Genomic DNA, 12732 nt, shown 5'->3' on the forward strand with positions numbered 1-12732 from the left:
AAGAACAAACTACCTAGAATGGAAGCTGTAATACACATGGTCTCTGTGGAACATGTTAGTGTTAGGATTTAGGGGGTTTCTGTGATATGAGCTCAGGTAAGAAGCTTGACCTGAGAGGCTGAGCTTTATCATGATTTATTTTAAAACACAATAAGTGGTTACGGTGAACTTGGCAACATTACATAACTTGAACATGAAACTCATCCAAACTTAAACACACCTGTGAATGGATTAACCCAAACTTGAAACCTGGCTTTGGTTAATACAGGTAGCAAACTAACAGAGGTTGATGAATAGACAACAATTAGCAACCAAGTAACAAAACTAATAGAAGTCTATTAACAGGTAACAATAAGTTCAAAGAAAACAACTCAGATTTACACTTGGTTTGAGTCAAATAGACAATAGGATTCAATACAGCTTCTGGTCAGGTACCTTAGGGAGTAAGATTAGTTTGTTGGGAATCAGATGACCTTCGGACAACAGATAAGGTCCTCAGGAATCAAGTTAGGTCCTCATGAGGCTCTCATGTAACAGGTTAGCTCATAGGGGTCAGGTTGACTTTCAGGAAATAGTTTGAGCCCTCATGGAACGATGTGCAGTGCTGTCGGCGAGTACATGATGTTGTGTATGACAGCATGGTCTGCCTGATGAACAGCTCCACTGAATGCTGTGTACAGATGCTTTGGCAGTTTCACAGCAGGATAGAAAAAGACGCACACAACAAGCAGAAAGTGTCCTAATACAGTGAGAGTAAGGGAGAGTGTCTATTGTCTTCACACAGCCCACCCACTTTTATAGAGAGAGAGAGAGAGAGAGGGAGAGAGAGGGAGAAAGAGAGAGAGAGAGACGGGGAATTGATCAATCATCCTGTTTTAAACTTGGGTACGTTTGTTTTGTCGCACAGCCCTGCACAGCTGGGTATTACTGAGATGAAAACATAAACAGGTGTGGTAAAGTAAACTAACTTGTGTTGACATTATGATTTTCCAAAGAACATAAATGCAGGTGACAGTTTGGACAGTCACGCTCTGAAAATGGAAGCACACCCTTTCCGTGAGAAGTCTATACTCCATGTATCTGTTCAAATTCACCTGCACAGTATATAAAGTGGAGCAGTGGTGATCAGGAGCAGTATCACCATCCAGGAAAAGTCACCTACAGTACTTACCTGTTCATCAGGATGAAGCTGATCCTTTCTCTGCCTCTCATCTGGACGCTCTTCAGCACAGGTACCTCTGCTTATTCTTACACTTCACTCTCTGTAGATACAACACAGGCTGATTTACAACTTTATGGAGCTTTTTATTTCACCACAAATGAATTTTAGAAAGGAATTCAAATCTTTCACGTAACAAGAACAGACACAACTACAATATAATCAGAGATTTATTTGCCATTTGATTCAACGTTTGACTTGTGATGTGAAGATCATTCACTGACTTCTTCTCTCCCTGTTGCAGCTGGAGCTCTGGTGTGTCAAACCTGCACAGATACACGATGTTCAACCACAGCACCACAAACATGTTCCACAGAGACCATGTGTATTACAGCTTCCATTCTAGGTAGTTTGTTCTTCATGTCATCTCCTACTTTTCAGTGAAATACATGTACTGCCAAGTTATGTCTTCTTTCTGTCAACATTAACAAAGTCAACTTTGACCCTGTAGCCACTGCTGCTGGAGCTGCAGCACCTCAGACCTACAAGGCCTGTGCATCGTCCTCCCTGTGTCCAGCCACTGGCTTTCAGACATTATCAGTCAGTTTGGCTGGTTTCCGTGCAATTTTATCTGCTCAGTGCTGCAACTCAGACAACTGCAACTCAGAAACTCTACCTAGTGAGTCCACATGGATAAGTAGCTTGTTAAAGATAAGCAAAGATCTTTTGGCCTGTTTTATTTTATTTTGTGACAGTAAAGTGTTTTCTCCTGCTAAATAAGATTCTGTTTTTCATTCCAGCCCCTATTCCTCAGCCAACTAACACCCTGCAGTGTCTCACCTGTGACGCCACCACCTCTCAGTGCACCAGCTCAGTACAATGTACAGGAGTGCAGGACAGATGCTTTATAGCAACCAGTGAGTTATTATGATACAAAGTTTAACACATGTCTTCAAATATGTTTTATAACCTCACAACATTTGAAATATTACCTTTAAGGTAAATCTGATGTCCTTTTACTCATATTTGTACTAAACATTATTCTACTTCTAATCCATTACATTTCAGAGATAAATATTGGAATATTTTACTGCACTGGATTTCTAAGACAGCTATAGTGACTGATTCATTTACAGATCATTTTACAGAACAAGACAAAAAGTTTATTAGTCTCAACTTGACCAGAAACAAACCATTGGTAGTTATCCAGCCTGGTTATAAACAGAACAATTATTGTCATTGTCTATTCATTAAACAATGATTTTCATTATTATTTTTTATCATAAATGTGACTGTGACACTTGAACCTACAAAAACAGTGTTGTCACCAAGTCCTGGACCTCAGGACACCAGTTTGAATAACAGGAGGGCAGCAAAAACTAAAAGTCCTTGGGGTGTTTAGTGAAAGATCTCAACTGACAACAAGAATTTGTGTAGTAACCCAGTGATTTTTATCTACAGTGACGACTGGATCCACCACTGCTCCAGTCTTGGGATGTGCATCTTCAAACCTGTGTGCTGCTGCTAGTGGCCTGGGTGCCCTGCCTTTCATGCAAAATGTTGGAACCATCATCAGTCGACCAGTTTGCTGTGGGACCAGTTTGTGTAATTCTGTCCTAACAACAACAACTACAACGATGACCCCAAAAACAACAACAACCACAACGATGACCCCAAAAACAACAACAACCACAACGATGACCCCAAAAACAACAACAACAACCACAACGATGACCCCAAAAACAACAACAACAACCACCACTGCCCGAAAAACAACTGCTGCGGCAGCAACAACCATGTCAGCAACACAATCAGCCACAACTAAACCTACAAGTGCAGCCTGCTCTGTCAGACTGGTCATCATCCATCTGCTGCTTGGACTTCTCGTATTTACCTTCTTTTAGAACAGAAACTAAAGATAAATGACCAGTGAAGCCACCAAAATATTCTGGAAGCATCTTTAACGGGACTTGGGTTTACTGCTCACTGCTGTCCTTCACAGTTATGGGGGCAACAAAATTCAGTTTGTGGAAAAGTTGAATGGAGTCCTGGTGAAGCTGACATTAACTAGTAAAGCACAGAAGGTCCTGACATGCCCTCTCTTGGTAGAAACTATTTACTGCATGACAGCTAATCCAAATAAACATCATTTCTTATTATAAGACCGGTGGTTTTTAAGGGAACTGTAACTGTAAAACATATAGAATACTGATTAGGGACTATGTACTTAACTGTCAGCAGGCCTGTTTATGTCTGTTTTATTTATCATTGTTTCCTGTTTGTATCTTGCTTTATGAAGAACTTGGTGTTGGCTGGTTTACAAATGTCACATAGAAATAAACTGTACTTCTTTCAGCACAAAAAGACTGAAAACAAACTTTTGTCTTTATAACTTTAATGTGACTTTTGTTCATTTTTACTCATCAGGCTGGTTCTCCTACCTTACTCACATTTTATTAACCCTTTGACCACAGCAAGACTCCCAAAGCCCTATTAGGCCTCTAATTAAAGATCAAATATTTAGGTGGTAACTTTGCTCCAGTCTACATTTGACATTTGTTTACAGCTCCACTATATGTCCAGGATTTCTGCTCAGTTCTTCTGGTTAGATTTAAGACTTTTCAGACCATGTCCAGAGCACACAGGATGTTTCACAGTCTGTCATATGAAGGATGAAAGCCTGATGAAAAACCAGTGGGAGCAGTTTCTGGAGAAACAGGATGTGCCCTGTGGAAATAAATTTCTACTTCAGCAACGTCCCCATATTTACAGGAACAAGAAAAAGTAAGCTCCTGGATTTCTGACTAAAATGCTCAGGAAATGTGATGTGGTCTTCACTAAAGTCTCAAACATCAACAAATTCAATATTTCTAAGTTGATAAAACACAAAGGTGAAAGGCAGGGGTCCACCCTGGACAGGTCCCCAGTCCATCACAGGGCCACATAGAGACCAACAACCTCACACACTCACACTCACTCCTATGGGCAATTTAGAGTCACCAATCAACCTGACATACATGTTTTTGGACTGTGGGAGGAAACCAGAGGACCTGGAGAAAACCCACACAAGCACAGGGAGAACATGCAGACTCCACACAGAAAGGCCCCTGATGGGTTTCTAACCAGGAACCTTCTTGCTGTGAGGCAACAGTGCTAACCACTAAGTCACCATGCTGCCCTAATCTAATCCTATAATGTTCACGCTATAGGATCAATACCAAATGCACTCAATCTGACCATATCTGCTGATGTAATCCTACGGTGGCAATCACGCACACGCACAGAACGTGCAGACGTGTTTATCAATGTTTTCTTTTAACTAATAATTCACTTCATACTGACGTTTATAAACTACGCACTTTACGTAAACGCCGTACGTCATGACGCTGCCCGCAGTTTGTAATGGCGGCGCTTAAAGAGGCGGATGCTGCTCAGCTACACCAGGAGGACGTCGGTACCAAACGTGAGTAAACCGCCGCCGTTTGTCGCTTTTCTCTGACGGTCTGAGCGCAAAGTGCGGCAGAAATTAGCGTCGAATCGCTTTCAGCGCTGTTGCGGGAATTCACGGAGAATTGGAGTTTTTAACTGCTGAACTAAACAAGGGCCTCACCGCGGAGCTCCGCCATAGGACCTAAACAGTCAACAACAACAGCGTCAAACGGGCCGTGGCTAACGGTAGCTAAACCGTTACCGTTACCGGACACCGACATTGGCGTTAACGTGTTCGCCGAGGCTTTGTCAGGGCTAAATGTGTCCGTGCTTCAGTTCGGGATGACACGGTCTCATCACGGAGCTGCACTACGGGACCGTGGGACCGTTTATGACCCGGACGGAAACAAATGAAGACCTGAAATAAATTATATCAACACCTGCATCACAAACGTCAGTTCATTTACTGCAGCCAAATATCTGTTCACCTTTCTGGATCCATGTGGTCTGAGATTTACGGTAACGTTACTCACTGTCGGACTGTGAGAAACAATATGTTTCTGTTTTTAATTTTCTATGGTAATAATTCTGTCTCTGATAAGTTTGTTTACTGTAAGTTAATTCTCTTTACTTGGCTCTTAAACTTTGATGTTTTTTGATATTTTGAGTAGATGGAGGTAGATTTGTTTTTTTTTTTGTATGTGAGTGTGACTAATATATTTATTTATTTTTAACGCTGAACAGAGCAGGCCGATCAATAGATTCACTGTTTAATATCTTTGTCTGTCATGTTTATTTATTGTGTTGTAGCTGTAGCTTGTTTGTGTTATTAATAGTATTATTTTATCCTATTACAGTTTGTAATGTAAAGACTGAAATAAAGCTGCATGTCTTTATTTTTCCTGATGTTTCAGAGACTAAACAATCAAAACTAAGAATAAACACTGATATGAATGAATGTTCCTTGAAGCCTTGACTCATGAGTGTGTTTTTGTTTTGCAGCACTGGGTGGAAAGGAACCAGTTTAATCTCACTTCACTCATTTGTCACCACAGCCTTTAACAACCTGTGTGGCCCAACTGTGAAATATTTATTTCTTTTGTCTGTGCAGGTGATGCTGCTGCAGACGGGGCTGCAGACGGGGCTGCAGACGGGGCTGCAGACGGGGCTGCAGTCGGAGCTGCAGTCGGAGCTGCAGACGGAGCTGCAGACGGAGCTGCAGACGGGGCTGCAGACGGGGCTGCAGACGGGGCTGCAGACGGGGCTGCAGACGGGGCTGCAGACGAGGCTGCAGAACGGGCTGTGAAGGATGGAGCTGCTGCAGATCATGATGGCAAAACCTCCACCACAACTGCTGGTAACTTAGTAACAGCTGAGGTGACAGCTGCATTCCTTTATTGACAGTGGATTAAAGGTTTCTGATAAAACATGTTCTTGGGGGCAGTCGTGGCCTAAATGGATAGGGACTCGGACTTGTAACCTGAAAATTGCAGGTTCGAGTCTCAGGTCCGGCGGGGAAATTGTCAGTGGCACGTAGCGAATAGCCAGCGCCCCGTCCACCTTCAATACCATGACTGAGACCCTTGAGCAAGGCACCGGACCCCCAAGTGCTCCCCGGGCGCCCATTGGCTGCCCACTGCCCCGGGTGTGTGTGCACGGTGTGTGTGTTCACTTGCTGTGTGTGTGCACTTGGGTTTGGGTTAAAAAGCAGAGCACAAATTCCGAGTATGGGTCACCATACTTGGCCAGTTAAGTCACTTTCACTTTCACTTGTTTCCTGCTAACAGAGAGACATATCTCCATCCAGACTAAGCTGGAGGGCCTCGAGCTGCTGGTAGATCTCAATGGTGGTAAGTTCAGTTCTTCAGCGAATCTTCTATTTCAATTTTTAAGTTGATTAAATACACTGGTGACATAGAAGAAGACTCTGTGGACATACTGACTCATTCTCATGCAAAAATGCCAGGAATTATTTAAGGTTCATTTGCTGCTATGTCAACAAAATATCTATAAGGTTTGGATTGAATTACGATGTCATATCTTCTTTAGAAAACTGTAATGTTCACTGTAATTTAACATGTAGTTTTGGGCATTTTTAGATAAATAACTCTGATTAATTAAGAAAATAGTCATAGATAATGGGAATAACGGTTAGTTGCTGTGTCCTCACTGTTCAGCAGGGCGGAAGTCGTGTCCTCTGTGTCCGGAGGAGAAGTTTAAAGCCTGTTACAGCCACAAGCTCCGTCGACACCTGCAGAACCTCCACTGGAAGGTTTACGTGGAGTTTGAAGGTACAAAAGTGAAGCACGTCATCACAGTTCACTTGTGGGGTTTCAGGGTTTGCAGCAGATGTTGAACCAGCTGCAGTCACCAGAGCATCAGGCAGGTCCAGCTCTGATGCTGCTGGTAAGGCCTGTTGATGTCCCAGCTCATCTCAAACATACTGCAGGGGTTTGAGGGTGGGGACTGTGCAGGTCAGTCAGGTCCTTGGGTAACTCTGCCTGTTGCTGTGACAAAATAAGCAGCTTTAGACGTTTCTCATTGTTTTGGTCATTTTCATAGTTTAAATGTATAAAGGCCTAATCCATGGGAACAGCACATAGGCACTTGTCCAAATACTTTTGACCATATTTTATAGAGGGTATGCACAGATCTGGAAAAGTGAGTTGTGCTGACACCTGAGGCCCAGGGAATCAGAGTGACTGTGGAGACATGTATGAAATCATGATTCCAACAACATGACTGCTGCTGTGTGACAGGTCAGAGGATGTGTATCTGCCACCTGCCCTGCAGGAACCTGAAGCCCAGCCTGAGTGGAGACCAGGTGAGACGTCGGACACACTGTGTGTAGATCATGTTAGGGTGGAGCACCACAGACACACTCCTTACTTATTATTTTGTAGTAACTGACTCGTTTGTTTGGTCCTAGTTATAAAGAGAACAGCATTTTAGAGGCAGTGCACTTAGTTAGAACCCAGTTATCAATTCAATAATAAAAGGGTTCTTATTATATTGGCTGGGAGAGTTTGACAGGCATGTTACACAAAAACCAGACAGCAGGAGTTTGGTGCAGCAGCGGCCTGAGTGGAAGGAGGACGACTTAAATGTGAGCACAGGAAATGAGTCCAGTCAGCTTTATGTCTGGGGTGTGTGAGGACCGGGCTTTGGAGAAACATGACATTTGAATGTGAAATCAGAAATAATGCTGCCAAATATAAAGACCCATATTACTGACATAACAACAGCTCAGTCGGATGTTGTGGATACGGTTGGGGACACTGTCTGACCAAAGAACCAGCTGAAGTGATTATGTTTGGTTTCTGACCCCTCCCCAGGTGTTGGGGAGACACGTGGCTCACTACCACTGTGTGGTGTGTTCTGTCACCATCGCCAGAAAGACCGACATGATCAGCCACCTGAAGCGCCACGTCAACAAAGGAGAGACTGAAGCCAGCTACTCAGTCAGCTCCGACGTCCCGTTTCAAGAGGCGGGTAAGGAGCATGACCGTCACCATCAGGTGGACACAGTGTTGACGCAGGGAGATCAGGGGAGAGGATCCATTTTCTGACCATTTTGTGCAGCTGCAACTAACGTAACAGGCAAATGCATAACAATCATTAGTGGTAAGAGACACTGTGATAATCTTTCTTTATTTCATGTGTCAGCAGCGCCGACAGGTCAGGCCTATGAAATCATGAAAGAACTTGGAACAAATGTCCAGCTCCTCCCGAACCACACCACCCCGCAGAAGAGTGACACCTACTTCAACCGCAAGATGAAGAGCAACAGGTCAGCAGGCACAGGAGAGCAGGTCTTCTGCAGCTTTATAGCAAAATCTCTGAGCATCTGTTGAAACTGGGTGTGATGCTGTTTCAGGCAGCTGGTCTTCTGTTCGCTGGCTGTTCTGGCTGAAGAGAGAAACCCGCTCGAGTGTCTGGATGCTTTTGGAGCCACAGGTGGGTCTCTGTTGACCTATTGTTCTAACAAAACACACAGCAAAGGTTTATGTTAAAAACTATTAGTTTCATCAATCACACAAGGAGCTGGAGAACATTAGAACCAATCAGGGGCGTCGTGTCAGAGTGTAAACCCCAAACAGTCAGCACGGTGAGGACCGTTCTGTTGATTCTTACACCAGCACTAACAGACAGTTTCACCACATCTGCTGTAAAGTAAAAAGTCCAAACGCACGAAAACTAAACCTCCGTCTTGTGTCTGCCGCTCCTCTGCCTGTCAGGGATCATGGGCCTGCAGTGGGCGAAGCACCTTCATAATGCCGTCAAAGTGACCATCACAGATATCAGCGAGACCTGCATCAAAATGATCAAAGAGAACTGCAAGCTCAACCACATCAGGGTGGAGGCAGGCTCACGAGGGCCCCGGGGCCCTGACGGGGCCGGCGGCGACGCAGAGGCAGTCCCCATCACTACGGTGGAGGTCGCCAAGATGGACGCCAATGTCATCATGCACCTGCGGCCTTTTGATTACATGTGAGACAGTGTGTGACGAGTTCACCTTCAGACAAAGCAGATAATTTAGAACACACATGATGTCGCCTTTATTTCAAATGTCTTTCTCTGCACTTCTGAACATTCGGACCCTTAAATGTTCAATGAGATAATTCACCAGTAATAGTTTCAATACATTATGATGACGTCAGGTCTTTGAATGAAAGTGGTTTTATGGTTGCACATTATTTAGCACTGACTGGATTATCAGCCCAGCACTAACTGTAGTGGTTTACAGGCTGAAGGTCCTGGACACTTGGAAACTCTGTAGACGAACGTCCTGACTATGTTGTTTGTCTGTTGAACCTTTCAGCCACTTGGATCCGTTCGGTACGGCTGTGAACTACCTTGACGCCGCCTTCAGAAACGTCCGTAACCTGGGCATCATCTCGGTGACGTCCACAGACACCGGCTCCCTGTACGCCAAGTCTCCCAACGTCACCCTGCGTCACTACGGCTGTCACATCGTCCGCACCGAGTACTACAAAGAGCTGGCTGCACGCATGGTGGTCGCCACTGTGGCCAGGTAGAACTTCTCCTAGTTTTTACTTTGTATTAATGTGGACGAGAGCTGTGAGAGCACGATGCTGATTCCATGTGTGTGCTGCCCAGAGCGGCCGCACGCTGTAACAAAGGCATCGAGGTCCTGCTGGCGGTGGCGTTGGAGCATTTCGTGCTGGTGGTGGTGAGAGTGCTCAGAGGTCCCGTGCAGGCGGATGAGTCGGCTAAGAAGCTACGGAAACTGGTCCACTGTCAGTGGTGTGAGGCACGGGTCTTCCTCAAACAAGGAAACATGGTGGACGGTGAGTACTGCAGCTCGGCTCGTCAGGTCCGAAGGAAAAGTTCTGTTTTCGCCTCTTTTCATGCAGTAAACTGGTTATCGGGTGTTTGCTGATACAGGAGCTGATCACACCTGTTCGAGCTCGACTGCAGCTTCTCCCGGAAACATCCACCATATCAGATAATGCCAGTATAATGCACACTAGTCGAGTTGACCGAGTTTTTCTGGGTCCTACTTTTTATTATAACTCGTGAAAAACTTTGGGAACCTTTAGTCAGCAGCTTCCTCACTGGCTGCAGAGACAGAATCCTTGGCACATTTGCTTTGACTAAAACAGAATGAAACTCTGGTCAGCATGCTTGGCTTCGCATGAAGCTGTTGCTGTTTCCACACAGAAAGCCAACTCTGCAAAGTAAAGCACGTCCTAACTTGTTTCTTCCAGACACGCTGCCCTGTAACTGTCACGGGAGTCTGCCTGGGAAGACGGCGGTCCAGCTGGGACCACTGTGGTAAACCTGCACATAGACATACACCTGCTGCTGTTCATTACATCCACCATATTGGTACAGGGAAGCATCCTGCTGGTGTGTCCACGGTCCAATTGTCTGTGTGTGTGTGTGCGTCCAGGTCTGGGCCTCTGTTTAACACGGGCTTCCTGAGGAGGATGCTGTCGGCAGCAGTGCAGCACAACATGAACGACATCCAGCCGCTCGTCAAAAGTCTGATCTGCGAGTCCGAGTGCACCACCCTCAAGGCGTCGGTCCACGGGCCGACGGCCCTCACCAACCAGGGTAACGGTCGACAGCCACGGTTCTGCTGTGATCTGTGTCTGAGCAAACGTGTTCACAGTGTTGTCTCCTCTGCAGTGGAGTGTGGCGTCGTCATTAAGACCCTACAGAGCGGAGAGGAGTCGGCTCCTGCTGAGCACTCTGGTGAGTCGGACTCTGCAGTTCTGTGTAAGTTTGGAGTTGGACTTAAGCCCTTAAAGAGGAAGTCCACAGGTGTGTTTTAAGCTCCAAACTAACCTTGGACTAGGTGTGTGTGAGTGTGTGAGTGTGTGAGTGTGTGAGTGTGTGTGAGGGTGTGTGTGTGTGTGTGTGTGTGTATGTGTGTGTCTTCATGTTGTCTCTGTAAAACACTTTGGACTTCACATGACGTTACATTGTGCTGTCACATAAACATTATAAACAGTGTTCTTACTTGTTCATGTTCTCAGTGGGATCCTGGTGATGTCACAGTGTCCTCTGCTCAGTTTCCATCCACAGGATCTAAGGCCCAAACACTGAAGTTGACGTACTGTATCACTCCTTCTGTCCTCCAGGGGGCAGTGCAGGCCAGCTATGTTTGACTGATAAGAAAAGCTAAATGTGAATCTTTAACTTCTCCCATTTAGCCTTAAATTTCTTCTTTTCCTTCCAAAAAGGGAACTTGCTGTATGTTTTAGATCCACTTGTTCCAACACTTCACTGAAGCTACAGCGCTCCATGTTTTTATGGCTGCACCTTAAACCCTTTTCTACACGTTCCCACATTCAGCACTTGGTGTCTCAAACTTTAGGTGTCTTGTCCACTAGCAGCTTAAAGTCTGTGGGTCTGAGCAGAGGGCTGGGGGCTGCAGCCGTGGGTGGAGCAGAGGGCTGGGGGCTGCAGCCGCAGGTGGAGCAGAGGGCTGGGGGCTGCAGCCGTGGGTGGAGCAGAGGCTGATTTCAGGTGTTTGCCATAAGCTGAGCTGAGTTTTCCTACAGGGAAGAGGAAGAGCGGAGAGGAGTCTGCCACTGTCGTCAAGAAGCTGAAGTCTGACGCGTCTCTGGAACATCCGCCCTTCTACTACAGCATCCACCGCCACAGCATCCGAGGCATGAACATGCCCAAGTGAGTGACCTCCGACCTCTCTTTCAGCAGTGTGTGGCAGGTGGTGACTTCCCAGAATGCACCGTGCTGGCTGCTTTGCCTGGAAAGTGAACTCGTGCTTCAGCTCTGAGCACAGACATGAACCCAGGAACATTTGATGTTATTTCTCTGCACAGGTTGAACAAGTTTCTGCAGTACCTGACGGAGGCCGGCTTCAGGGTGAGCCGCACTCACTTCGACCCGACGGGGGTTCGGACCGATGCCACGCTGGAGCAGTTTAAATCCGTCCTCACCAAGTACAGCGTCCCCACCTACACGAAGGCCACGGCCGCCGAGACGAGCGTGAACGCAGAGAAACTGTGAGACACCTGAGAGGAAACAGAATCAGTCAGTTTGACTCTGCTGCTTCTTCACGCTGAGAAACACCGACCGCTTTGGCCTGGAACACGGACTCTGGGGTCAAACCAGAATCTTTGTTAAAACTGAAGCACAGAGGAGCTAGTTAGGTCTGCCACAAGCTTTTTACTTTCTGTCTGGTGTGTTGATTTTATTGCTCTTATAAAAGAACAATAAAGTTTTATGCTAAAGCCTGAATCTTCCTGATTTGAGTCCGAATCAATAAAACCAACATGTGGAACTTTGTGTCTGTTTGCTCCATTTGTAGTGAGCACAAGCTGCTGGCTCTGACTGGGGCTGCAGGTTTTCTTAAAATGACTGAAACTATATTGAGAACTGATTAGTTTCATATGTTTTACATACAAATGGCTCCACATTCAGCCTTATTCATGTGATGACGTGGACCCAAGCACTTTGACCCCACGACTGTCTCCTAAACCAGTTTATTATTATTATTATTAAAATAAAATGATGTTTAGTTCTGACAGTCACTGTATAAACCACACACAAACCTGCATTTCATGGTTGGTAGTTTGAAAATGTGTGAAAATGTCAAGTCAGACTTCAGCATCCGTGAGGGGGGGCAGCAGTGGAGAGACCTGAGGCCA

General features: G+C 45.6%; 2 protein-coding genes across 4 annotated transcripts; both read left to right on the forward strand.

Annotated features, from left to right (window-relative positions):
* The first annotated feature begins 1077 nt into the window (after window positions 1–1077).
* LOC113139626 (integumentary mucin C.1-like) lies at window positions 1078–3515 on the forward strand. The gene is made up of 5 exons (XM_026322926.1): window positions 1078–1232; window positions 1464–1565; window positions 1671–1838; window positions 1960–2076; window positions 2621–3515. Exons 1-5 carry the CDS (start codon window positions 1184–1186, stop codon window positions 3061–3063), a joined length of 879 nt encoding a protein of 292 aa, XP_026178711.1. The 5' UTR covers window positions 1078–1183; the 3' UTR covers window positions 3064–3515.
* A 1046-nt stretch (window positions 3516–4561) lies between these two features.
* On the forward strand, window positions 4562–12370 carry trmt1l (tRNA methyltransferase 1-like). 3 transcript variants are annotated; one of them, XM_026323018.2, is made up of 16 exons: window positions 4562–4622; window positions 5700–5945; window positions 6376–6438; window positions 6766–6879; window positions 7348–7412; window positions 7924–8080; window positions 8255–8378; window positions 8466–8545; window positions 8827–9079; window positions 9411–9623; window positions 9710–9900; window positions 10321–10387; window positions 10506–10669; window positions 10745–10810; window positions 11623–11749; window positions 11905–12370. In XM_026323018.2, the coding sequence occupies exons 1-16, from the start codon at window positions 4562–4564 to the stop codon at window positions 12089–12091; spliced, it is 2178 nt and encodes a 725-aa protein (XP_026178803.1). In that variant the 3' UTR covers window positions 12092–12370. The 3 variants fall into 3 exon arrangements, with proteins under 3 accessions (XP_026178803.1, XP_026178804.1, XP_026178805.1); XM_026323019.2 differs by having other exon boundaries at window positions 8258–8378; XM_026323020.2 differs by having other exon boundaries at window positions 6769–6879.
* Window positions 12371–12732: the final 362 nt, after the last annotated feature.

Source organism: Mastacembelus armatus, chromosome 4 (assembly GCF_900324485.2).
Source record: "Mastacembelus armatus chromosome 4, fMasArm1.2, whole genome shotgun sequence".
In the NCBI taxonomy this organism is placed as follows: domain Eukaryota; kingdom Metazoa; phylum Chordata; class Actinopteri; order Synbranchiformes; family Mastacembelidae; genus Mastacembelus; species Mastacembelus armatus.